The sequence below is a fragment of the Pan troglodytes genome, chromosome 20, assembly GCF_028858775.2.
Source record: "Pan troglodytes isolate AG18354 chromosome 20, NHGRI_mPanTro3-v2.0_pri, whole genome shotgun sequence".
NCBI classification, from domain to species: Eukaryota; Metazoa; Chordata; class Mammalia; order Primates; family Hominidae; genus Pan; species Pan troglodytes.
Genome location: NC_072418.2, coordinates 55,162,686 through 55,190,587, shown reverse-complemented (window position 1 = coordinate 55,190,587; position 27,902 = coordinate 55,162,686). Strand labels below are relative to the sequence as shown.

The following is a 27,902-nucleotide window of genomic DNA, read 5'->3' as shown; positions in this document are numbered from 1 at the left end:
TTTGTTTGAGTTCTTTATAGATTCTGGATTAGATCTTTGTCAGATGCAGTTTGTAAACATTTTCTCCCATTCTGTAGTCTGTAAATAGCTTCTTTTGCTGTGCAGAAGTTATTTAGTTTAATTAGGTCCCACTTGTCAATTTTTGTTTTTGTTGCAATTGCTTTGGGGTGTTCATCATTAAGTCTTTTCCAGCACTTATGTCCAGAATGGCATTTCCTGGGTTTTCTTCTAGGGATTTAATACTTTTAGGTTTTATATTTAAGTCTTTAATCCATCTTGAGTTGATTTTTGTATATCGTGAAGGATAGGGGTCCAGTTTCAATATCCTGCATATGGCTAGCCAGTTATGCCAGCACCACTTACTGAATGAAGTTCTTACTTCATTGCTTGTCAGTTTTGTTGAGGATCACATGGTTGTAGGTATATGCCTTTATTTCTGGGTTCTCTTACCTATTCCATTGATCTATGTGTCTTTTTTTATACCAGCACCATGCTGTTTTAGTTGCTGTAGCCTTGTAGTATGGTTTAAAGTTGGGTAGTGTGATACCTCAAACATTGCTCTTTTTGCTTAGGATTGCTTTTGCTATTTAGGTTGGGCTTTTCTGGTTCCAAATAAATTTCAGAATGTTTTCTTCTGATTCTGTGAAAAATGCCATTGGTAGTTTGATAGAAATAGCATTGGCTCTGTAAATTGCTTTGGGCAGTATTTTAACAATACTGATTCTTCCTATCCATGAGCATGAGATATTTTTCAATTTTTATTGTTTCTGATTTCTTTGTGCACTGCTTTGTAATTCTCATTGTAGAAATCTTTCACTTACCTGGTTGGCTGTATTCCTAGGTATTTTATACTTTTTGTGGCTACTGTGAATGGGATTCCATTCTTGATTTGGTTCATAGCTTGGACGTTACTGGTGTATAGAAATGCAACTAATTTTTGTACACAGATTTTGTATCCTGAAACTTTTTTGAAGTTGTTTATCAGATCTAGGAGCCTTTGGGCAGAGACAACAGGTTTTCTAAATACAGAATTATATCTTCTGCAAGAGAAACTGACTTCCCCTCTTCCTATTTATATATGCCTTTCATATCTTTATCTTGCCTGATCACTAAGCTTAGGACTTCCAGTACTATGTTGAATCGGAGTGGTGAGAGTGGTCATCCCTGTCATTTTCCAGTTCTCAAGGGGAATGCTTCCAGCTTTTGCTTGTTCAGTATTAATTTGGCTGTGAGTCCAGCATAGATGGTTCTTACTGAAGTATGTTCCCTCAATGTGTAATTTGTTGAGGGTTTTTAAAATGAAGGGATGTTGAATTTTATTAAAAACCTTTCTGCATCTAAAGAGATGATGATGGTCATGTGGTTTTTGTTTTTAGTTCTGTGTATGTGATAAATCACATTTATTGATTTGTGTATACTGAACCAACCTTGCAGCCCAACACTAAAGCCTGCTTGATAATGTTGGATTAGCTTTTTGATGTGCAGATGGATCTGGTTTACTAGTATTTTGCTGAGGATTTTGGCACCTATATTGGTCAGGAGTACCAGCCTGAAGTTTTCTTTTTTCATTGTGCCTGTCAGGTTTTGGTATTAGAATGATGCTGGCCTCATAGAATCAGATAGGGAGGAGTCCCTCTGCATCCATGTTTTTGAACAGTTTCAGTAAGATTGGTAACAGCTTTTCTTTATACATCTCGTAGGCTTCAACTATAAATCTGTCTGGTCCAGAGTTTTGTTTGATAGATTTTTAATTAGTGATTAAATTTTGGAACTCATTATTGGTCTGTTCAGGGATGCAGTTTCTTCTTGGTTCAATCTTGGGGGGTTATATCTTTCAAGGAATTTATTAATTTTTTTCTAGGTTTTCTAGTTTGTGTGCATACAGGTGTTTATAGTAATCTTTGAGGGTTTTTTGTATTTCTGTGGGGTTGGTGGTAATGTCCCCTTTGTCATTTCTGATTGTGTTTTTTAGATCTCCTTTTGCAAGGTGTGAAATTTTTTTGAAGACTTTTCCACACATTTATTATAATTGTGAAGTCTCTCCAGTATAAATTCTCTAATGAATTATTAGAAAAACTTGTGTTTGAAGACCTTGTCATATTCTTTACATTTGCAAAATTTCTTTGCAGTATGGAATAAAAGATGGGTAGTAAGGCTTGAGTGCACACTAAATTCTTTGACACATTTGTTGCATTTGTAGTTTCTATCCCATATGAATTGTCCAATGTTGTGCTAGGTATGAAATGCGACTAAAGGCCTTGCCACACTCATTACATTTGTAAGGTTTCTCTCCAGTATGAATTTTCCGATGTCGTGCAAGGTGTGCAATTCGATTGAAGACCTTGCCACATTCATTACATTTGTAAGGTCTTTCTCCAGTATGGATTCTCTGATGATTGGTTAGTGATAACTTGTGTCTGAATGCCTTGCCACATTCACTACATTTGTAAGGCTTCTCTCCAGTGTGGATTACAAGATGGGCTGAAAGGCCTGAATACTCACTAAATGCTTTACCACATTCATTACATTTGTAAGGCTTCTCTCCAGTATGAATTCTTCGATGTCGTGCAAGATTTGAAAGTTGATTAAATACTTTTCCACATTCATTACATTTGTAAGGTTTCTCTCCTGTATGAATTCTCCAATGTTGTGCTAGGTGTGAATTTTGAATAAAGACCTTTCCACATTCGTTACATTTGTAAGGTTTCTCTCCAGTATGAATTTTCTGATGTCGTACAAGGAGCGCAATCCTATAGAAGGCCTTGCCACATTCATCACATGTGTAATGCTTCTCTCCACTATAAATTTTCCAATGATTTGCTAGAGATGACTTATGACTGAAGCCCTTACCACATTCATTACATTTGTAAGGTTTCTCTTCAGCATGAATTATTTGATGTCGTGCAAGGTAAGAATTATTACTGAAGACTTTACCACATTCATTACATTCATACGGCTTCTCTCTGGTATGAATTCTTTGATGTCGTGCAAAGTTTGAACTGTAACTAAAAACCTTGCCACAGACATTACATTTGTAAGGTTTCTCTCCAGTATGAATTCTACAATGTTCTGCAAGGTGTGAATTGCGACTAAAGACCTTCCCACATGAATTACATTTGTAAGGTTTCTCTACAGTATGGATTACTTGATGTTTAGTAAGGCTGGAAGACACTCTAAAGACTTTGCTATGCTCATTACATTCATAAGGTTTTTCTCTAATGTGTACTTTCTGTTCTTGTGGGAGAAATGAAGAATCATCAAAATCATTCCTATTAAAAATGGGGGTTTTGACACTGGAAGACATTTCTTGAAGACAGGAAACAGAGGAACTGTGGTTGATAAAGTTTTCAACTTGATTACATCCATTTATTACCCTTTCATCTGGAAATAGCTCCAGTTCAGACAGATGTAAGTGAAAGGATACTCCAAGTTGTTTTTTAATTGGTTTGTCTTCTGCATTGCTTCCCAATGCATAGCTGCTCCCTAGGAAAGCAAGAAAAAAGTAAAATTCAGACCCCATAATTCCGGCATGTTTAGAGTCTGATGAAAATACTAGAATCTGCCTCATCTGACTCAGACATTGGAAGAAATATCAGCACACTTTGTACATCACGCTGGTTGTGCTGAAAATAGAAAAGGGTAAGGTGATGCACTGGAGTGCTGGGAAATCTGTAGGAGTCAGGAGGATTACAGGTGAGTTTGAGAGGGATTATGAGTAGAGAGATAGAACAGGAATTGAAACCTTCTGAGAAAAAGAAGGGACAAGTCTCTAGGGAAAATAAGACACTCAAGAGAAGCAGTATACATAATAACAGTACATGCACAAAGCTAGGAAAGGCATATCCCCAGAAAAGGAGTGAGTGTTCCCACACCCTTTACAACAGGCTAATTAGAAAAGATCTCCCTCTGACCAAGTCTTATACAAAACAACTGAGAGAAGCAGTTATTTTACCAAACCTAATCCAAAAATTACAAGGCCTATGAAAGGAAAGAGAAATATGGCTAAAAAGTAAATAAAGCCAAACCTAGAAAAAGACAGGCAGCTCTCTAAATTACTAGACAAATATTTATTTATTTATTTATTTAAGACAGGGTCTCACTCTATCGTCCAGGCTGGAGTGCAGTGGTATAGTGTAGCTCACCGCAGCATCTACTTCCCCAGCTCAAGCGATCTCTCCTGCTTCAGCCTCCTGAGTAGCTGGGTCTACAGGCATGCACCACCACATTCAGCAAGTTTCGGGGTTTTTTGTTATTTCTTTTGTTTGTTTTTAAGATGGAGTTTTGCTCTTGTTGCCCAGGCTGGAGTACAATGACGCAATCTCAGCTCACTGCAACCTCCACCTCCAGGTTAAAGCAATTATCCTGCCTCAGCCTCCCGAGTAACTGGGACTACAGGTGCCGGCCAACATGCTCAGCTAATTTTTGTATTTTTAGTGGAGATGGGGTTTTACCATGTTGGCCAGGCTGGTCTGGAACTCCTGACCATGATCCGGCCACCTCAGCCTCCGAAAGTGCTGGGATTACAGGCGTGAGCCACCACATCCAGCCTCAGCAAGTTTTTTCTGTGTTCTTTTAGAGACAAGGGCTCGTGATATTGCCTAGACTGGTCTCGAACTCCTTGGCTCAAGTGATCCTCCTGCCTTGGCCTCCTGAAGTGTTGGGATTACAGGCATGAGGCACTGCACCTGGCCCTTGACAAATATTTAAAGCAATTGCCTTAAGATTCTTAATAAGCTAAAAGATATCAAGGAGAGATAGACAACTAAATGAAATCAGAAAAACAATACATGAGAAGGAGGATATTAAACAAAGGAGGAAACAAAAAACATTCTGGAGCTGAAATACAATAAATAAAGTAAAAATTCATTAGGTGCTCAACAGCAGATGGATAGAGCACCAAAAAGAATGAGCAAACTTAAAGGTCAGTTATTCAAAAGTATCAGCTCCACCAGGCACAGTGGCTCACGCTTGTAATCCCAGCACTTTGGGAGGCCAAGGCAGGAGGATCACTAGGTCAGGAGTTTGAGACCAGCCTGACCAACACGGTGAAAGCCTGTCTCCACTAAAAATACAAAAATTAGATGGACGTGGGGGCATGCACCTGTAATCCCAGCTACTCAGGAGGCTGTGGCAGGAGAATCGCTTGAACCTGGGAGGCAGAGATTGCAGTGAGCCAAGATGGAGCCATTACACTCCAGCCTGGGCTACAGAGCGAGACTCTAATTAAAAAAAAAAAAAACAAAAAAAAAAACACAGTATCAGCTACAAAGACCAAAAACAAAAAACAGAGAAGAAAAGCAAATAAATGCTAATACATTTTTCGGATGCTCTCAAGCACAACAACATACAAATTATTAGAGGTTCACAAGGAGAAGACAGAGGATCAGAAATTGCAACTGAAGAAATAATGTCCAAATAATTGTCCGAATCCCAATTCTGAAGAAAGACCTGAATATACAATTCAAGAAGCTTGACCATTCAAATTAAAATGAACCCAAGGACATTCACACAGAGATACATTATAAGCAAATTATCAAACATCAAAGACAGAGGAAGAATTTTGACAGGAGCAACAAAAAAGATATTTGCCATTTAGAGGAAAAGGTATAAGACTATGTGCTTTCTCCAGTGGAAACTTTGCCTGCCAGAAGGCAGTGAGATGACATATTGAAAGTGCTTAAAATCAACCAAGAATACTATATTTAGCAAAAGTCACCTGCAAAAATAAAGGAGAAATTTAGACTTTCCTCGATAAAGAAGAGCTAAGAAAGTTCATTATTACTCTAGACCTGTCCAACAAGAAATGCTACAGGGAGCCCTTCAAAATGAAATAAAAGGATTCCAGACAGTACTGGTAACCCAAATGAGAGGATAAAATTCTCCATTAAAGTAAAAAATGACCCAGGTGTGGTGGCTCACACCTGTAATCTCAGGGTTCTGGGAGGCCAAGGCGGGCAGATTGCTTGAGGTCAGGAGTTTGAGACCAGACTGACTAACGTGGTGAAACCCCATCTCTACTAAAAATACAAAAATTAGCCAGGCATGGTGGCACATGCCTGTAATCCCAGCTACTCGGGAGGCTGAGGCAGGAGAATCACTTGAACCCAGGAGGCAGAGGTTGCAGTGAGCCGAGATCTCACTGCTGCACTCCAGCTTGGATGACAGAGCGAGAATCCATCCCCCCATGCAAAAATGAAAAAAAAGCAAGAATAGAGAAGCCAGAAACAAACCCTCAAATACTTGGTAGAATGATGTTCAATCAAAATGTCAAGACCATGTAACAAGGAAAGGACAGTCACTTCATCAAATAGTGCTGAAGAAAAAGGATGCCCACAAGCAAAAGAATGAGGCTGAACCCTTACTTTACACCCTATGCAAAAATTAACTTAAAGTCTATTCATGACCTAAAACGATAAAACTCCTAGAAAAAACCATAGGTAAAAAGCTTCATGAGATTGGATTCAACATTTCCCCAGATATAAAATTGATAGTACAGGAAAGAAGGTAAATATACACACGATGCACTATGACAAAATTGAGAACTATTGTGGATAGAAGAAAACAATTACCACAATGTAAAGAAAACCTACCATATGTGAGAAAATATTTGCATATCATATCTGTGATAAAAACTTAATATCTAAAATATATATAGGCCGGATGTGGTGGCTCATGCCTGTAATCCCAGCACTTTGAGAGGCTGCAGCAGGTAGATCACCTGAGGTCAGGAGTTCAAGACCAGCCTGGCCAACATAGTGAAAACCCATCTCTATTAAAGATACAAAAATTTAGCCAGGCATGGTGGTGTGCATCTGTAATCCCAACTACTTGGGAGGCTGAGGTGGGAGAATTCCTTGAACCTGGGAGGCGCAGGTACCAGTGAGCCGAGATCACGCCACTGCATCCAGCCTGGGTGACAGAGCAAGACTCCGTCTCAAAAAATAAATAATTATTTAAAATAATAAAATAAAAATATATAAATAAGTCCTACAAAGCAAAACAAATAACGAATTAAGAAATGTGGAAAGAAATACACATTTTTCCAAAGGTGATATACGACCATATAAGAAAATGCAAAATATCACAAATCATTAGAGAGAAATGCAAATAGAAAACTGAATATTTTTCCTCATACCAATAAAGAATATCACCTCACACCCATATAGAATACGTTTTGTCAAGAAAAGGGAAAAAAATGAAACACCAGAAAATCACAAGTGTTGTCGAAAATATGGAGAAATAGGAGAATTTTGTGCCGCTGTTGGTGGAAAATTGAAATGGTGCAGTCACTATGGAAACAAGTATGACATTTTCTCAAAGAATCCAAAATCAAATGATCAGTATAGGCAACAATTCCACATCTGGGTATAAAGATAAAAAAGAAAAAGGCCAGGCGCACTGGCTCACACCCTTAATGTTACTACTTTGGGAGGCCTAGGCAGGCGGATCACCTGAGGTGAGGAGTTCGAGACCAGCCTAGTCAACATGGTGAAACCCTGTCTCTACTAATAATACATAAATTAGCTGGGCGTGGTGGCACACACCTGTAATCCCAGCTGCTCAGGAGGCTGAGGCAGGAGAACTGCTTGAACCCAGGAGGTGGAGGTTGCAGTTAGCCGAGATTGCACCATTGCACTCCAGCCTGGGCAACAAAAGCGAAACTCCATCTCAAACAAACAAATGAAAAATAAAATGAAAGTAAACACAGCATCTTGAAGAGATACTTAAAAACCCATGGTCAAGGCCAGGCACGATAGCTCACGCCTATAATCCCAGCACTTTGGGAGGCTGAGGCAGGTAGATCATGAGGTCAGGAGTTCAAGACGAGCCTGGCCAATATGGTGAAACCCCGTCTCTACTAAAAATACAAAAACTAGCTGGGTATGGTGGTGTGCACCTGTAGTCCTAGCTGTCTGGGAGGCTGAGGCAGGAGAATCGCTTGAACCCAGCGGGTGGAGGTTGCAGTGAGCCAAGATCATGCCACTGCACTTCAGCCTGGGCGAGACAGTGAGACACTGTCTCAAAAAACAACAACAACAAAAACCCATGTTCATAGCAGCATTATTCAAAAATAATAAAGAGGTAGGCCCAATGCAGGTGTCCACCAATGGATGAATAGTTAAACAAACTGTGGTACAGACAAATAGAAGAACATTATTCAGTCCTAAAAGAATATACAAATTTCTTGATGTGCTACAAAATAGATGAACCTGAAAGACACTACGCTAAGTGAGATAAGCCAGTCATAAAAAGACAAAAACTGTATGATTCCATTTGAGTATCCAAAATACTGAAATTCACACAAACAGACAAGAAAGTGGGAGGGGAGACAGTGAAATTGTCGGGGGAATTAGTTAAATATTCCTGGTAATCAATTAAATCTAAATTCGAAATAAAAAAATAAGACTAGGCATCATGGCTCATGCCGGTAATCAGAGTACTTATGGAGGCTGAGGCAGGAGGACTGCTTAAGCCTAGGGGTTCAAAATCAACATAGCAAGACCCCTGTATCTGAAAAACAAAAAGAAGCTGGGCGCGGTAGCTCATGCCTGTAATTCTAGCACTTTGGGAGGCCGAGGCAGATAGATCACTTAAGGTCAGGAGTTCGAGACCAGCCTGGCCAACATAGTGAAACCCTGTCTCTACTGAAAATACAAACAAAAATTAGCCAGGCATGGTGCAGGTGACCATAATCATAGATACCTGGAAGGCTGAGGTAGCAGAATCCCTTGAACCCAGGAGGCAGAGGTTGCAATGAACTGAGATAGCGCCACTGCACTTCAGCCCGGGCAATAGAGCAAAATTCCATCTCAAATAAAGGAAAGGAAGAAAGGAAGAAAGCAAGAAAGAAAGAAAGAGAAAGAGAGAGAGCGAAAGAAAGATCTCCAGTCAAATAAACAAAAAAATTATTTATTTATTTGAAACTGAGTCTCGCTCTGTCTCTCAGGCTCTGTTTTATGACAGAGTGAGACTCCATCTCAAAAACAAAACAAACAAAAATACAAACATAAAAAACCCAAACTAGACAAAACAAAACAAAACAAAAGCCCAAACAACAGCATGGCTTCCACCATGCCCATCTGAGCTCTTACCTGTGTTCACGCCTTTGATGCACTCCCTCCCGTCTGAATTTTTTGCTATTTTCACTTCATTCTCACCAGACCAGGGCTCCCTCCTTTGCTCCAACATGGAGTTAATATTCAGGTCAGGAAGAGAGATTCCTGTTTGTAAAAAAAAAAAATCAAAATGTGCTGTGGCATCTCCAAAATCCAAGCCCTATGTGTAGGAAGGAGACAGGATATCACAAATGAATCAAGAATAATATTTCACAAATTTATCCATAGACTGCCTCCTTCTGAATGCTTAGGGAATATTATAACATGCAGACATCAAGCCCCTTTCCAAGAACTACTGAGTATAAAGCACAGGAGTAGAGGCTGGGCGTGGTGGCTCACGCTTGTAATCCCAGCACTTTGGGAGGCCGAGATGGGTGGACCATCTGAGGTCGGGAGTTCGAGATCAGCCTGACCAACACAGAGAAACTCCGTCTCTACTAAAAATACAAAAAAAAAATTAGCCAAGCATGGTGGCACATGCCTCTAATTCCAGCTACTCGAGCAGTTAAGGCAGGAGAATCATTTGACCCCAGGAGGCGGAGGTTGCAGTGAGCCGAGATTGCGCCATTGCACTCCAGCCTCCAAGAGTGAAACACTCTGTCTCAAAAAAAAAAAAACAAAACATAAAACAAAGCACAGGAGTAGAAAACACGGAAGTGGGTATCTGAAAAGTTTGCCGTAAGGTTTTATGCAGCTGGGTGCGGGGGCTCATGCCTGTAATCCCAGCACTTCGGGAGGCTGAGGCAGGTGGATTGCTCGAGCCCAGGACTTTGAGACCAGCCTGGCCAACATTGTAAAAATGAAATATAGAAAAATTAGCCGGGTGTGGTGGCACGTGCCTGTAATCCCAGTTACTAGGGAGGCTAAGGCGAATTGCTTAAGCCTGGGAGGCAGAGGCTGCAGTAAGCCAAGATCACGTGCCCTCCAGCCGGGGCAACAGAGCAAGACTCAATCTCAAAAACAAACAAAAAAGGTTTTATGCATACTTCCGCCCAGTTACCACCCAATGATGTATAATGAAGGGGACAGAACATCTGAAGAAAAAGGACATTTCAACTCCAGAAAACACTATGGAGCTTTTCATTTCTGAGTCAACAAGGTTTTTAGGTTTTTTTTGTTTGTTTGTTTGTTTTAATGAGACGGAGTTTCACTCTTGTTACCCAGGCTGGAGTGCAATGGTGCATTCTTGGCTCACTGCAACCTTCACCTCCTGGGTTCAAGAGATTCTCCTGACTCAGCCTTCCAAGTAGCTGGGATTACAGGCTCCCACCACCATGCCCGGCTAATTTTTGTATTTTTAGTAGAGATGGGGTTTCACCATGTTGGCCAGGCTGGTCTCAAACTCCTGACCTCAAGTGATCCTCCTGCCTTGGCCTCCCAAAGTGCTGGGATTACAGGTGTGAGCCACGGGTCCCAGCCTGAGTCAATAAGGGTTTTCTTGGTTTTTTTTTTTTTTTTTTTTGGGACGGAGTTTCACTCTGTTGGCAGGCTGGCAATGACGTGATCTCGGCTCACCAAAACCTCTGCCTCCCAGGTTCAAGTGATTCTCCTGCTTAATGTCAGTCAAACAATGCAGGGGCTCCCAGGAGGCACACAAGGGAAAATGCTGAAATAACCAAGGGCAGATCCCGGCTTCTGCAGGGGCATGATCCTCACCCAGGGAGACCAGGTTCCTGTAGTTCTCCAACATCACATCCTTGTATAAAGCCCTCTGTGCAGGGTCCAGGCATTTCCACTCCGCCTGAGAGAATTCTATGGCCACATCCCTGAATGTCAAGTGTCCCTAAAATGAAAACCACATTTCACCAACAGGATATGTAAAGGGTATTAATCTTCACTCAAAATGAGAAGGGAGTTGTAAAGATTAACTGGATTGAAGAGAATGTTCTGACGAATCCCCATTAAGGTATCTGTGATGTAGTTATGTGTCTGTAAATGTGTTTTTTTTTTTCTTTTTTTTGAGACAGAGTCTTACTCTGTTGCCCAGGCTGGAGTGCAGTGGTGCGATCTCGGCTCACTGCAACCTCCGCCTCCTGGGTTCAATCAATTCTTGTGCCTCAGCCTCCCAAGTAGCTGGGACTACAGGTGCACACCATCACACCTGGCTAATTTTTGTATTTTCAGTAGAGATGGAATTTCACCACGTTGGCCAGGCTGGTTTTGAACTCTTGTCCACACATCTCAGCCTCCCTAAGTGCTGGGATTACAGGTGTGAGCCACCACCCTGGCCTGTGAATTGTGTTTTATTATACTTTTCCAAAAGAAGTTATATTTTAAAAATCAATATAGATTTCTCATTTTGTGGACATATAAGAAATGCCAATAAAAAATTAACCCATGGTTATCTCTATAGAAGCATTAGCTATTATTTTTGACACTCCAAGTCATATTCAGTATCTACCTGATCTGAATACCTATCAATATCACCATCACTACAAGACAAGTGGTGTCTTTGGAGATGACAATGTCCACAGTGGCTTCAAAAAAAAAAAAAAAAAAGAATTATAGGCCAGGCATGGTGGCTCACACCTGTAATCCCAGGACTTTGGGAGGCTGAGGCGGGCAGATGACCTGAGGTCAGGAGTTAGAGACCAGTCTGGCCAACATGGTGAAACCCCGTCTCTAATTAAAATACAAAAATTAGCTGGGCGTGGTGGTATGCACCTGTTAATCCCAGCTACTCAGGAGGCTGAGGCAGAAGAATCACTTGAACCAGGAAGGCAGAGGTTGCAGTGAGCTGAGATTGCACCACTGTAGTCCATCCTGGGGGACAAGAGTGAGACTTCATCTCACAAAAAAAAAAAAAAAAAGAGAAAGAATTATAGGCTGGGCGCGGTGGCTCAGGCCTGTAATCCTACCATTTTGGGAGGCCGAGGAGGGCAGATCACTTGAGGTCAGGAGTTCAAGACCATCCTGGCCAACATGGTGAAACCCCATCTTTACTAAAAATACAAAAATCAGCTGGGGGTACTGGTGGGTGCCTGTAATCCCAGTTACTCAGGAGGCTGAGGCAAGAGAATTGCTTAAACCCAGGGGGCAGAAGTTGCAATGAGCCAACATCACACCACTGCACTACAGCCTGGGCTACAGAGTGAGACTCTGTCTCAAAAAAAAAAGAATTATAAAACTGGGATGATAACAATAGCAATGACTGAAGCTTTTGAACACTTTCCATGTGACAGGCACTATTCTAAATGCTTTACATGTACTAACTCCTATAACAACAAAAGCCCATGAAAGAAAGACCTGTCCCTGTCTTACTGAGAAGACAACTGTGTCACAGATACCCTAAGAAACTCGCCCCAGGTGTAAGGACTAAAAACAGCAAAGTAAGCACCGGATCCCAGGCGTCCGGGCATTAGAACCAAACCAAAAGACTCAAACAATGAACAGATCAGCATCAAAAGTAAATTGACAATTACCTAAGAAAAAAGTTAAAACAAGTTTAGGGATAAAATCATGGACCTTCATAAAAGGTCATTATGGCTGGGCACGGTGGCTCATGCCTGTAATCCCAGTACTTTGGGAGGTCAAGGAGGGCGGATCACAAGGTCAGGGGATCAAGACCAGCCTGACCAACGTGGTGAAACCCAGTCTCTACTAAAAAATACAAAAATTAGCTGGGCACGGTGGCACGTGCCTTTAATCCCAGCTACTCAGGAGGCTGAGGCAGGAGAATCACTTGAACCTGGGAGGCAGAGATTGCAGTGAGCCAAGATCACGCCACTGCACTCCAGCCTGGTGACAAAAAGAGACTGTCAAAAAAAAAAAAAATTATATATGAGTACACACATGTATCCCATGTTACTATTCACAGCCATCAACTCATTAACATGATGGTGTAGGACAATTTCCGAGGTCATGGAAAATATTTCAGATGTAATTTCAACTGTTAAAAAAATACATAAAAATGATGACGTGTCTTTAATAAAACCATAGGCTTGCTCATCTGTGCAGTCATGAACACGCATCATGGTCCACACTTATATATATGTACACTTAGACCCATATACACTAGCATACATATACATTTATACACATCAACTGAAATAGGAGTCGTCTGTCAATAACCTATTTTTTAGATGACATTTGTCATCACTTTTTTTTTTAATTTTTAGAGACAGGGTCTCACTATGTTGTCCAGGTTGCATGGAGGTGGCTTATTCACAGTGTACTATGGCCTTGAACTCCTGGGGCTCAAATGTTTCTCCCTCCTCAGCCTCCCAAGTATCTGGAACTAAAGGTTTGTACCACTGCACCCATCTGTCATTGTTATTTTTGCTATGTACATTTCAGCATGTTTGCAACAAAAATGTATAAATTGTACTCAATTGAGTTTATAAACACTGCTGTATATTAAGCCATTAAAAAATGATAGACCATGAAAAAACACAGAAAGTTGAACTCCAATCTCTATTAAATACCCAGATTCAAAAATATAAATGTAGGCTGGGCATGGTGGCTCCACCTGTAATCCCAGCACTTTGGGAGGCCAAGGTGGGAGGTCTGCTTGAGGACAGGGGTTTGAGAACAGCCTGGGCAACACAGAAAGATCCCATCTTTATTGATATAAAAAACATGATTATACATAATATTTTAAAAAATTGAGATGGGGTTTCAGTATGTTGCCTAGGGTGGTCTCAAACTCCTGCATTCAAGGGATCCTCCTGCCTCAGCTTCCCAAGAAGCTGGGATTCTACACACATGATCAACCCTGACTTACATAAATATAATAATTATGTCCATAAAATTTATCTATTTGGTATTTACAAAAGCCCAATGGGGTTTATCAATATATTCCATTAATAAAACATTAATACATGACAGAAAATTTATTAATATAATAATTCAACAAAATAAGTCACAGAAAATATCTCAGCAGTATACATCTTTTTTTTTTTTTTTTTTTTTTTTTGAGGCGGAATCTCGCTCTGTCACCCAGGCTGGAGTCCAGTAGCGTGATCTTGGCTCACTGTAAGCTCCGCCTCCCGGGTTCACAACATTCTCCTGCCTCAGCCTCCCAAGTAGCTGGGACTACAGGTGCCCGCCACCATGCCCGGCTAATTTTTTTTTTCTATTTTTAGTAGAGACAGGGTTTCACTGTGTTAGCCAGGATGGTCTCGATCTCCTGACCTCGTGATCCACCCGCCTCGGCCTCCCAAAGTGCTGGGATTACAGGCATGAGCCACCATGACCGGCTAGCAGTATACATCTTAAGAAATTACTAGATAATTAAAAAGAAGGACAAAAATAAAATTTGAAAACAGAAACAAGCATATCATTAAGCAAGAACGTCTCATGAAACATGATAATCAGCAGTAAACATGGCAGACATTTCCTCGACTTTAAGGCAGGGAAAAGGGGGCTGGTCTGTGCTGCAGCGAATCACCACTGCACAGGATGCCTGGGCAGGGACCAGAAAGAGAGGTTAAAAAAAAAAAAATTAGTTGGGGTTGGGGGCAGGAAAAAGCTGGATTTAAAAATGTATATAATTAACAAAATTATTTTAACCAAGACAAAGAATGTCATTTTAACATATTAACTAATAAGAATATATTAGCCTGGTGCAGTGCTGGGATCATGCCTGTAATCCCAGCATTTTGGGAGGCCGACGCAGGCGGATCACTTGAGGTCAGGAGTTCGAGACCAGCCTGGCCAACATGGTGAAACCCCATCTCTACTAAAAATACAAAAAATTAGCTGGGCATGGTGGTGGGTGCCTGTAATCTCAGCTACTTGTGAGGCTGAGGCATGAGAATTGCTTGAACCCAGAAGACAGAAGTTGCAGTGAGCTGAGATCCTGCCATGGCACTCCAGCCTGGGTGACAGAGCAAGACTCTGTCTCAAAAAAAAAAGAAAGAAAAATGAATTAAAAGAAGAAAATAAATTTTAAAAAAAGAAAAAAGAATATATTGAAAAAAATTTCCTTCTTTAGCAGCATTATTTATAAAATGACACATACAGTAAAGAAACATCTGACATCTCCCTTAGGAAATGGCCCCTAACTAGAAGACATTCCAGACCTGTGTAAGAAATCTGCAACTCTACTAAAAGAGTAATGTCAGCAAGACAGAGGAATAGGAAGCCCCGGACCATTTTGAATCCATGTGGACACAAATTAAACAAGAATACGTGGGCCAACTGACTTTTGTGAGAAATCCAGAAGCCACTCAGGAGGCTGCACCCAGAGATGTACCAGTACCAAGTCAACCTACTGGGAGCTGAGTGTGAAAATGTGACACACGCCCACCAGAACCCCTGCCCAGGCATGACATGCCATCATCCAGAGGATACCACAAACTCCAGATATCTCCTGAGAGAGGAAAACAATGGGAATGTCTATCCAACCTTCTGACTTTTCAGGGAACTGCCTAAGGGACAAGTTTCTGTCTTGTCTGAACATAAGCATTGAAGTAACAGGGCCCCAGGTCAGGAAGCCACTGAGAACAAAGGCACCAGTATAAACCAGAGCCAGCAGTAATGCAGGCAGACACCAGGTGACAGTGCAGACCCCAGCTTCCTATTGCCCCACACAGGCTGAAGAGCAGGTGCAGAAAGGGACACTCCTCAGCAGAACCTGGTCACCCCCGTCAGTGAGGAGGTAACAAGCAAAGCCCAGAGAGGACACATCCCAGATAAGGCGAGGGACCTCCAGAGTCTCCAGCTGGGCTGACCAGAGCGCATCTTCCCTGAACCAAGCCAGACACTAAAGACAGAGAGGTGACTGATTGTTAATTCAGAGAACGTTCACATGAAGTTGTAAAGGAGTAAATTTTCACAACTTACAGAATAAAGTATCATAAAACAATCACTGAGAATTTTACTTAAAACACCACAATGCTGTATACATATAATTCTACAGGACTTGCTCTCACTCCTGACAGAGGTGACAGGAGTGGGTCCCAGTGAGACTGAGAGAGGGTGGAAGGCTCCCTCCCATAACAATTATTTACATGTCACATAGACATTTAGGACAGGGAATGTTTTGTATTTGATGGCCTAACCTGTACATTTGGAGTTTTCCTATAAGACAAATTTATACATAATTTGATGTTGAAAAAATGATAATAATAATTCGTGGACAAGAATATGATTTCCTCCTCTCTGACAAAAAAAAAAATCTGCTCCAATCTCTTAGCAAAATTATCACATTTTTTGCTTAACACAGCTGGTGCAGGAGACTCCCCAAAGGAAAATCGGTCTCTGTGAGAGGCACACGCTGAGAATGATGAGAGAACGTCCTCCCTGAACCAAGCTAGACATAAAAAACTGGGAAAGGCGTTTAGCTTCAACTGTAGTAAAAATCAGGCAGGAAGGCTGGGCACAGTGGCTCACGCCTATAATCCCAGCACTTTGGGAAGCTGAGGTGGGTGGATCACCTGAGCTCGGGAGTTCAGGACCAGCCTAGACAACATGTTGAAACCCCATCTCTAATAAAAATACAAAACTTAGCTGGGCGTGGTGGTGGGCACCTGACATCCCAGCTACTCGGGACACTGAGGCACAAGAATTGCTTGAACCAGGGAGACAGAAGTTGTAGTGAGCCGAGATTGCGCTACTGTACTCTGGCCTGGATGACAGAGCAAGACTCGGTCTCAAAAAAAAAAAAAGAAAAAAAAAATCAAGCAGAAAACGTTTTCCTTCCTTCACTCCTTTCCTAGAATTTACTAGGTGCTTGTGCACAATAATACATGACTTCCACATGCAGCTTCTGGTCTACAGAGAGGTGACGGTGAAGTCAGATGTGGCCCCTGAACAATCCCTACTGCCCAACAGCTCTAACACCATGGGGCCCGCACTCCATCTCCATCCATGCTAGGGAGTGAGCCCTTCCCAGAACCATGCCCAGTGAAGCCTCATCCCCAGTTCATGTCACTGGGTAACGGGAGATGGAATCTAAGAGAGATTAGAAGGACTGCGGTGCTGGCAACAGGCCCTAAGCCTGTCATAAACAGGCTTTAAAGAAGCTGGCCATAAATAGGATTTCTGCAGCAATGAAATGTGCTCATGATGGCTATGACACACACTGCTAAAAGTTGTTGGTTTACTGGAGAAGGGCAAGGAACACCTGGCCTGCCCAAAGTAGAAAACTGCTCAAACCACAAACAGTAGGATGAGTGGCCTGTGCCTTAACAACACGTTTTTGCTGCAGATAATCAGCCAGAGCCTGTTTCTCTAATCCTTGCTAAGAATGTTTTGTTTCCTGTAAGGAATGCTTTTAGTTAATCTATAATCTATAGAAACAATGCTTATCACTGGCTTGCTGTCAATAAAATGTGGGTCAAACTCTGTTCACAGCTCTCAGCTCTGAAGGCTGTTGGCCCCGTGATCACACTTTACAGTCTATTCTTGTGTCTGTGTATTTAATTCCTCTAGCGCCACTAGGTTAGGGTCCCCACAACTGAGCTGGTCTGAGCAAGTGGCGCCCAACATGGGGCTCAAACCCGGGTCGAAGGGTCACCAGAGTGACGGCTGGAGAATGTGGAACTACACTGGAGAACACCCAAGTACTCTTAAGCAATCCCTGCGGTGAGTAAGAAGGGGAGCTCAGAAGCATCAGGGTAACAATGGGACAAGGGTCGAGCAGACATGAGGCTTATTTGAGTCTCCTTCAGCAGCTCCTCAGAAAAGGAAGAGTAAAGGTTAGCACTAGCTGACTCATGCAGGTTTTTAGTGTTGTAGAGAAATATTGCCCCTGGTATCCGGACTGAGAAACTATGCATGTAGAGGTCTGGGAAAAGGTAGGCAGCACACTGAAGAAGTCATATAAGGATGGCACTGAGGATATTCCTATAACTGTCTAGTCAGTGTGGGCTCTGGTTCATTCCACCTTGGAGCCTTTCCACACAGATGATAAGGAAGAGGAATCAGAGGAAGAAGGGTAGTGTAATGAAGTACAGAAGAAGTGACAGAGAAGGTTTCCTTGCCAGCTAAAGCAGCAAAGGAGGGAGAGGTTTGTCCCTACCCGTCTACACCCCCTCATCATTTTGAAGAAAAAGAGTGGCCTCACCCTCCAGGTCTTTCTTTTCCAGAGGACACTGGACAAAAAGTAGTTGCCCTAGTGACTGTTTGAGCAGCGCCTCAAGCAACTGCTCTCGGTTCTATTCAGGCAGGAATCCAGCAAGCTAGATGAGAGTGTGATATGGATGCTTGGCAGTTCGCTGTTAGAATACACCCACCTGATCAACAGGGGAATATGATGGCTACATTTGAGCCTTTTCCTTTTAAAATACTTAAAGAATTTAAACAAGCTATTAATCAATATGGACCAGGTTCTCGTTTTGTAATGGGACTGTTAAAGAATGTTGCTGTCTCCAGTCAAATGATTCCTACTGACTACAATGCACTTACTTGAGCTTGTCTAACTCCTGCTCAGTTCTTACAATTTAAAACTTGGTGGGCAGATGAAGCTTCCATCCAGGCTGCTCACAACGCCCAGGCCCAACCTCAAATTAATATAACTGCAGACCAACTTTTGGGAGTCGGTGGCTGGGGTGGTTTAGATGCACAAGTGGTTATGTGGGATGATGCCATAGAGCAGCTTAGAGGAGTGTGCGTTAGAGCTTGGGAAAAAAATCACTTCAGGCAGGGAACAATATCCTTCAAGTGCTGTCAAGCAGGGACTGAAAGAACTGTATGCATATTTTATAGCTAGATTACAGGAGTCTCTTAAAAAGGTGATTGCAGATTCAGCTGCTCAGGACGTAGTGTTGCGGTTATTAGTTTTCGACAATGCCAATCCTGAGTGCCAAGCCACTCTGTGACCTATTAGGGGAAAAGCACATTTGGTTGACTATATTAAAGCTTGTGATGGTATTGGAGGTAATCTGCATAAGACTACTCTGCTAGCCCAGGCAATGGCAGGACTGAAAGTGGGTAAAGGAAATACTCCACTTCCTGGAGCTTGTTTTAACTGGGGGAAGCATGATCATATTGAAAAAGAATGTAGAAAAAACCAGCAAGTCAGGCTGCCAGTTGGGGGAAAAAAGAAATCTGCTGACCCTGAAATATGTCCAAAATGTAAAAAACGAAAACATTGGGCTAATCAGTGTCACTCTAAGTTTGATGAAGATGGGAACCCGATTTCAGGAAACGCCATGAGGGGCCCGTCCCAGGCCTCATTCCAAACCGGGGCATTTCCAGCTCAGGCCACTCCCTCACCCCCATACAATATCTGTCCCCTGCCACAGCCGGTAGTAGATTTATGCTGCACAAAACCTGTGAGCTTTCTGCCTGAGGAACCCCCACAAAAAGTGCCAACAGGAGTCTGTGGCACCCCTTGCCAGTGGGGACAGTAGGCTTACTTCTAGGTAGGTCTAGTTTAAATTTAAAAGGAGTGCAAGTACATGCAGGAGTCATTGATTCAGATTACAATGGGGAAATTTAAATTGTTATATCTACTTCTGTTCCCTGGAAAGCAGAGCCAGGAGAGCCCATAGCACAGCTCCTGTGCTATGAACAAGAGGATTTGGAAGCTCCTGTGCTATGAACTAAATGAACAAGAGGATTTGGAAGCTCAAATAAACAAGGCAAAGCAGCTTACTGGGTGAATCAAATTACTAATAAACATCCTACCTGTGAAATAACTATTAAGGAAAAAAACTTAAAGGATTGGTAGATACAGGAGAGGACATTTCAATCATTTCTCTACAGCACTGGCTGTCCGTGTGGCCAATTCAACCCACTCGATTTAACACAGTTGGAGTTGGTATAGCCCCTAAAGTATATCAAAGCAGTTATATATTGCATTGTGAAGGACCCAATGAACAATCTGGGACTATTCAACCAATTGTAACTTCTGTTTTTTGTTTTTTTGAGACAGAGTCTGGCTCCATCCCCTAGGCTGGAGTGCAGTGGCGCGATCTCGGCTCACTGCAAGCTCTGCCTCCCAGGTTCACGCCATTCTCCTGCCTCAGCCTCCTGAGTAGCTGGGACCACAGGTGCCCACCACCATGCCCGGCTAATTTTTTTGTATTTTTAATAGAGACGGGGTTTCACCATGTTGGCCAGGATGGTCTCAAACTCCTGACCTCGTGATCAACCCACCTTGGCCTCCCAAAGTGCTGGGATTACAGGCTTGAGCCACCACACCCAGCCAACCAATTGTAACTGCTATACCTATAAATTTATGGGGAAGAGATTTATTACAGCAATGGGGAGCACAAGCGTTCATTCCAGAACAATTATATAGCCCTCAAAGTCAGCATATGATGCAAGAGATGGGGTATGTGCCTGGCATGGGATTAGAAAAAAATTTAAAAGGGTTAAAGAAACCACTTCAAGCAGAAGGACAAAATTCGCACCAGGGTTTAGGATATAATTTTTCATGGCAGCCATTGTTAAGCCTCCAGAACCTATACCTTTAAAATGGTTAACAAATAAACCAACTTGGATAAAACAATGGCCACTAAGTAAAGAGAAACTGGAGGCTTTAGAGGACTTAGTTACTGAACAATTAGAAAAAGGACACACAGCTCCAACATTTTCCCCCTGGAATTCTCCGGTCTTTGTTATTAAGAAAAAAATCACATAAATGGAGCATGTTGACAGATCTTAGAGCCATTAATTCAGTTATACAACCTATGGGGACATTGCAGCCAGGACTGCCTTTTCCTGCTAATTCTAAAAAATTGGCCTTTAATAGTCATAGATTTAAAAGACTGTTTCTTTACTATCCCCTTAGCTGAGCAAGGCTGTGAACGGTTTGCATTTATAATTCCTGCGGTAAACAACCTGCAGCCTGCTAAGCGTTTTCATTGGAAAGTGTTGCCACAAGGCATGTTAAACTGTCCAACAATGTGTCAGACTTATGTAGGACAAGCAATTGAACCTACTCATAAAAAATTTTCACAGTGTTATATTATTCATTATATGGACGATATTCTTTGTGCTGCTCCCCACTCAGGAAATATTACTCCAATATTATGATCACTTAAAAAAATTCGGTTTCTCATGCCAATTTAATTACAGCTCCTGACAAAAATTCAGACCACTACTCCTTACTCCTACTTAGGGACCTTAGTAAATGACACTACAGTAGTGCCACAGAAAGTAACCATAAGGATCAACTGAAAACACCGAATGACTTTCAAAAATTACTAAGGGACATTAATTGGATATAACCTGCTCTAGGCATTCCTACCTATGACATGAGTAATCTATTTTCTATCCTTAAAGGAGATCCTAGTCTCACTAGCCCTCAGCAATTAACAAAGGAGGCTGAGGCAGAGTTACAACTCATTGAAAAACAAGTACATAAAACCTCAAATAAATAGAATAGATCCAGAAAAGGCTTTAGATGTATTGATTTTTCCAACTCAGCATTCACCTACTGGTGTTACTGTCCAAAAGCAGACTTGGTAGAATGGCTTTTTCTTCCACATATGAATTCACGGATTCTAATTCATTATTTGGATCAAATTGCTACTCTGATAGGGAATGGGAGAATTTGAATTGTTAAATTGCATGGATATGACCCTGAAAAAATTATTGTCCCTCTTACAAAGGCACAAATACAACAATCCTTTATAAATCATCTTACTTAGCAAACCCACTTAGCTGATTTCGTGGGAGTGCTTAATAATCACTTCCCAAAAACAAAATTATTTCAATTTTTAAAACTAACTAGATGCTCCCTAGAATAACTAAATTTAAACCAATTAAAAGTGCTGAAAATGTTTTTACAGATGGGTCTAGTAACAGTAAAGCTTCTTACTCTGGATCAAAAACTAAAGTCTTCCACACGCCCTATACTTCAGCTCAAAAATCGGAGCTTGTAGCTGTAATTAAGGTACTGATTGCTTTTAAGATGCCTGTCAATGTAATTTCTAATTCTTCATATGTAGTCCATTCCACACAATTAAAAATGCTCAGTTATGATTTCAACAGATGAACAGCTAATGACTTTATTTACCCAGTTACAAACCACAGTTAGGAATAGAATGCACCCTTTTCCATTACTCATATTAGAGCTCATACACCCTTTCCAGGACCTTTAACTGCAGGGAATCAAATGGCTGATCGCCTAGTTGCTACTGCAATATCTAATGCTAGACACCTTCACAATTTACCCCATGTTAATGCCTCTGGTCTAAAACATAGATACAGCATTACCTGGAAAGAAGCTAAAGCTATTATCCAGCAATGCCCAACTTGCCAATTGGTGCATTCCTCATCTTTTACAGGAGGAGTTAATCCTCGGCGATTGGAACCTAATTCTGTTTGGCAAATGGATGTCATTTATGTTCCTTCTTTTGGTAAACTGGCTTATGTGCATGTATGTGTAGATACCTTTTCTCACTTTGTTTAGGCTACTTGTCAAACGAGGGACTCTTCTGCCTGTGTTAAATGGCATTTTCTGCAGTGCTTCGCAGTGATGGGCATTCCAGCTTTTATTAAAACAGATAACACCCAAGGCCGTACTAGCCAAGCTCTAGCTACATTTTTCTCTATATAGAGTATTAAACACATTACTGGCATCCCATATAATTCACAAGGACAAGCCATTGTGGAAAGAATGAATTTCTCCCTAAAACAGCAATTACAAAAACACAAAGGGGGGAACAGTGATTATGGAACTGCAATTATGCAATTGAATCCAGCATTATTGACTTTAAATTTTTTGAGCCTGCCTAAAGGCCAAATGCTATCAGCAGCTGAACAGCATTTACAGAAATCAGCTGCAAAGACAGAAGCAGAACTGGTTTGGTGGAGAGATCCCATAACAAAAAGTTGGGAAATAGGTAAAATAATAACTTGGGGTAGAAGTTATGCTTGTGTATCTCCAGGCCAAAACCAGCAGCCGATTTGGATACCATTAAGACACCTGAAACCTTATCATGAGCCAGATGCTGAGGAAGAGATTTTGGGAGGAACCCGAGGACCCCCCAGTTGCAGCCATGTCGAGACTGACAATAAGGCCTCCTTTTCTGTTTGGAGTAAGTGATTTAAAACTTGATCTCCCTAATCATCATGTGACTTGTCAAGAATGTACATTGTTTTCTTGAATTCTTCCCTGTATAATACTGATCATTCTATTTTAGTGGTAAGAGCCTGAGAAGGAGTATGGATACCTGTAAAGCTTTCCTGTCCTTGGGAAGCCTCTCCTTCTGTGCATACATTACTGAAATTCTTCAAAAGAGTTTGAGGTACTCTCGGTGTTTCATTGCCACTTTAATTTTAACCATTATGGGATTGATTGCTGTCACAGCTACTGCCACGGTAGCTGGAGTTACTTTGCATTCCACAGTACAAAGAGCAGACTACGTAAATAATTGGCAGAAAAATTCTACTTTGCAGTGGAATTCCCAAACTAACACAGACCGAAAACTAGCTAATCAAATCAATGATCTCCAATAAACTGTAATGTGGCTAGGAGATCAAGTAGTTAGTCTAGAATATAGAATGCAGATACAATGTGATTGGAATACTTCTGATTTTTGCATTACTCCTCATCTGTATAATGAAACAGAGCATGAGTAGGAAAGAGTTAAGAGACATTTAAAGGGTCATACTGGAAATTTATCTTTAGATATTACAAAACTGAAGGAACAAGTATTCCAAGCCTCTCAGGCACATCTGATGCTAATGCCAGGAACTAAAGAGCTTGAAGGAGCTGCAGACAGATTAGCAGCTATTAACCCGTTAAAATGGATCAAGACAATTGGAGGCTCCCTGATTTCAATGATGATTGTGCTTTTAATCTGTGTTGTTTGTCTTTGTGTAGCATGCAGATCCGAATCCCGAATCCTGTGAGAAGTAGCCCACCGTGACAAAGCAGCCTTTGCCTTTGTTGCTTTGCAAAAACAGAAAGGGGGACATGCTGGCAACAGGCTTTAAAGAAATTGGCCATAAGCAGGATTTTTGCAGCAATGAAACGTGCTCGTGATGGCTATGACACACACTGCTAGAAGCTGTTGGTTTACTGGAGCAGGACAAGGAACACCTGGCCTGCCCGGAGTGGAAAACTGCTCAAACCACAAACAATAGCATGAGTGGCCTGCGCCTTAAAACGTTTTTGCTGCAGATAATTAGCCAGAGACTGTTTCTCTACTCCTTGCTAAGAATGTTTTGTTTCCCATAAGGAATGCTTTTAGTTAATCTATAATCTGTAGAAACAATGCTTATCAATGGCTCGCTGTCAATAAATATGTGGGTCAAACCCTGTTCGCAGCTCTCAGCTCTGAAGGCTCGTGGCCCCTGATCCCACTTTACACTCTATTCTTGTGTCTGTGTCTTTAATTCCTCTAGTGCCACTAGGTTAGGGTCCCCACGACCATGCTGGTCTCGGCACTGAGGGAAGGCATAGGTAAGCGTGAGCAAACCTGTCAGGCAGGACACTTCAGACTCAGAGAAGACTCCCAACTCCAAGGCCCAGTGTTTCTGAAAGAAAGGAGACAGAACAATCCACCGAGAATATCATCTCACCTGAGGAAGAGCCATCCCTGACTCCTTTGCTTTCCTCTTCCTTCTCTTCTGGGCTTTTTCATCACACAGCATGACTCTTTAGAAGTCAATCCTAAATGTCAAAAATATGCTGTTTAGGGCTTAGAATCAACACACCCTCTTCCCGTGCCACAATCACACACACAGGTTAGACCTCACCCTGCGGAAAGATGTCCTCTGCTGCCCACTGCACCAGAGTTGATGCAGAGACAAGAAACTCCTACAGGAAGAACAACAAGTGAGTTTTTTACTCGTCTTCAGAACCTGCTCCCCTCCTAGAGATGCCCACACGCACACTGCAGCAGTGGGGAGCTGGCCTGGTCTAAGCTCCCCTTCAGGGCCAGACCCAGCCCTGACCAAACCCCATGCAGAGCACAGCCCCTCCTCCCCTCTCTATGGATCCCAGGCTCATGTAATCCCTCAGAAATGGAGGACACGGAGCCTTGGTGCTCAGCACCAGAGACAGAACACAGTGGAATCCCTTTATCCATGGGGAATATGTCCCAAGACCCCCATTGGATGCCTGGAACTTCAAACAGTACTGAACTCCATTTATTCCACCCTGGCCAACATTGTGAAACCTCGTCTCTACTAAAAATACAAAAATTAGCTGGGCGTGGTGGCACACACCTATAATCCCAGCTACTTGGGAGGCTGAGGCAGGAGAAATGCTTGAAACTGGGAGATGGATGTTGCAGTGAGCTGAGATCACGCCATTGCACTCCAGCCTGGGCAACAAGAGTGAAACTCCGTCTCAAAACAAAACAAAAGAAAAAAAAAATCAGGGTATCCCAAAGCCCCTTCTGATTAATTTGCTAGGAGGGTTCTTCCATCGGGCTAGTCATCTGTATCTTTTGCAATATTCTTCATAGCAAATGGGTAAAACTAAGCAAAATGCTTCCTTGAGTTCTGTGAACCAGGCTAACAAATTAATAAAATCTGAGGAAAGGGTCAAGGGAATCTTCAATTTTTAGATGTTTGGTTGAAGTTCAGGTCCCAACCAGGAACTTACAACCAGCACGTGAAGAAGTGCAGCCTTGTGGAACTGAGCCCCCAACCTCTGGGATCTGATGCTAACTTCAAGTAGACAGTGTCAACTTGACTGAAATTACGGATCACCCAGGCGGTGTCTGACGAATTGCTTGTTGGTGGGAAGAAATCCCCACACATTTTGTTCATCAGATATGAAGCATTCTGTGTTGAGTGTTCACTATTGTGTTGACTGCAAGAGTAGGAAAAACACTTTGGTTTTCCTGCTATCTTTTACACTCGCCCACACCCTACCCCGTCCCAGGAAAAGGAAAGTGGGTGACCCACACCTGAATGACTCAAGTCACTGACCTGTGCCTGAATAGGGAATGTGAGTGGAAGCTAAAGTCTGATGCCAAGAATTATAAAATGCACCAGCCTTACAGACAGGAGTTTTGCATATCTCATCTTCATCTGTATTTTTAAAGTATATTTCATATTATCAAATTATAAATAGATAAATCAATGTCACAACTTAATCATAATATCCAATCAACTCACTGTTCATCTGCACCCAGGGTTCCCTCTTTTCTGGGTACTGTGTTTCCCTCCCTCATTCTGTATGTATCTCTCATTCTCACCTTCTTTCTCTAGCTTTTTTTCCCCCTTTATTTTTCCCCTAAGATTCTGCTCATTTTGAGCCCCTCTCTTCTCCTGATGTTTCTCCCCTTCTTCCTTCTATTCCTTCTCTTCCACCTGTTCTGCTCCATTCTGGCAACTTGTTTCACCCCCTTTCCAAACTTTCTGCTCAATCTTTGATCATCCCAATCTCCACCTATTTGTCTCTTTTTTGTTTGTTTGTTTGTTTCCCCTGAGACAGAGTTTTGCTCTTGTCGCCCAGCCTGGAGTGCAATGGCGCAATCTCAGCTCACTGCAACCTCCGCCTCCCGGGTTCAAGCAATTCTCCTGCCTCAGCCTCCTGAGTAGCTGGGATTACATGCACGCGCTGACGCCCGGCTAATTTTTGTATTTTTAGTAGAGATGGGGTTTCACCATGTTGCCCACGCTGGTCTCAAACTCCTGACCTCACGTGATCCACCCACCTTGGCCTCCCAAAGTGCTAAGATTACAGGCGTGAGCCACTGTGCCCGGTCTTGCCTCTTTCCCTGTCTCTACTCCCCCTCTGCTCTCCCTGTTAAATGTCTTCTTTTCTGTTACACCCCCTTGTCCCCACTCTCTGGCACCGTGAGATCCCAGGCCTCCACCTGCTGTGGTTCTCCCTCTGCTCTCGTTATCACCAGCTGACTCCTCTTGCTGTCCCAGCACCATGCTGCTCTGTCTGCCCTGGCTCCAAATCCCTCCTCCTCTCCCCCACTCTCAAACTGAGGAACTTCCCACTTTGCTGCCCCTCTCACTATCTTGCTGTCCTTCATCTCTCCGGAGATGGAACTTTTCTCTGCATTTCTCCAGTTGCTTTTTTCCCCCTGCTACTTTCTCGGCTTCATTCGCTGTCTCTGCAAATCCTCCATCCACTCTCTACTTTGCCATCTGCTTATGGCTCTCCCTCAATCTTCTTTTTCTCCTTCAAAATGTTTCTCTTTCTTCTCCCTCGCTCTCCATCTCTCTTTCTGCACACATTCACATGGAAGGAATTGGGATCCGATGTCCACAAGCAGTGGACACCTTTTCAGTGGGGTGTTATTTGGCCCGCAAGAACACTGGATGTCAAGAGACAGAGTAAGTCACGTCCCCACACGCAGAGTTAGGAGAAGCGGTGTCTGGGAAGAGAAGGCCTGGGGAGTAGCGGGGCCCCCTATCAAGGAGGGTAAAGGTAGGGTCCGGATCAAGAGATGGGTGGCGTCTGCAGAATCCCAGCACTCGGCAGAAGACGCGGCTTCTCCTGGATTGAGATTGGAGCGCTGTGCTCCAGGGCCAACAAAGGCGAGGCTTGGGGACCGGATAGACCGGAATCCGCCTAGCGGAGGAGGACTTTATGCTGTGCGGGGCGGATGTAAGCATCACTGAAGGATTTGAAGCAGGAAAACTCCGCGACAGGAGGTGACTACATGGCCCTGTGGCAGAAAGACGGGGGACAGGACCCGCCGCCGAGCGATTTAAACACACAGGGAAGCGACCGCCTGACTCTCACGGAGACGCCTGAATTTGGTCGGGGTAGAGGGAGCGGTGCGAGGATTTCAAGGTCTGTGTGGCCCCTCAGATCCCGGGTACAGAAGCGCGGGGGAGTTGGGAAGCGCAGATTAATTTACACAAAGGGAAACTCACGCGCCGCGGCGTGACCTTCACTCCACGCGATCCGCTTCCGGGTTTGTGGGAAACTGCGCGCGCAGCGGAGGGCTCCGAGCAGGGCGGGGC

The 27,902-nt window shown here is 42.6% G+C and overlaps 1 protein-coding gene across 5 annotated transcripts; it reads right to left on the bottom strand.

Moving 5' to 3' along the window:
- Window positions 1-27,902, bottom strand: ZNF480 (zinc finger protein 480). Of its 5 annotated transcripts, none has more exons than XM_016934344.4 (6): window positions 27,813-27,864; window positions 24,720-24,780; window positions 24,543-24,633; window positions 10,773-10,899; window positions 9,093-9,221; window positions 1-3,483 (listed from the first exon to the last, which is right to left on the bottom strand). In XM_016934344.4, exons 3-6 carry the CDS (start codon window positions 24,612-24,614, stop codon window positions 2,204-2,206), a joined length of 1,608 nt encoding a protein of 535 aa, XP_016789833.2. In that variant the 5' UTR covers window positions 24,615-24,633; window positions 24,720-24,780; window positions 27,813-27,864; the 3' UTR covers window positions 1-2,203. The 5 variants fall into 5 exon arrangements, with proteins under 5 accessions (XP_016789833.2, XP_063658240.1, XP_016789832.2 ...); XM_063802170.1 differs by lacking the exon at window positions 27,813-27,864 and adding an exon at window positions 25,191-25,288; XM_016934343.4 differs by lacking the exon at window positions 24,720-24,780 and having other exon boundaries at window positions 27,813-27,902.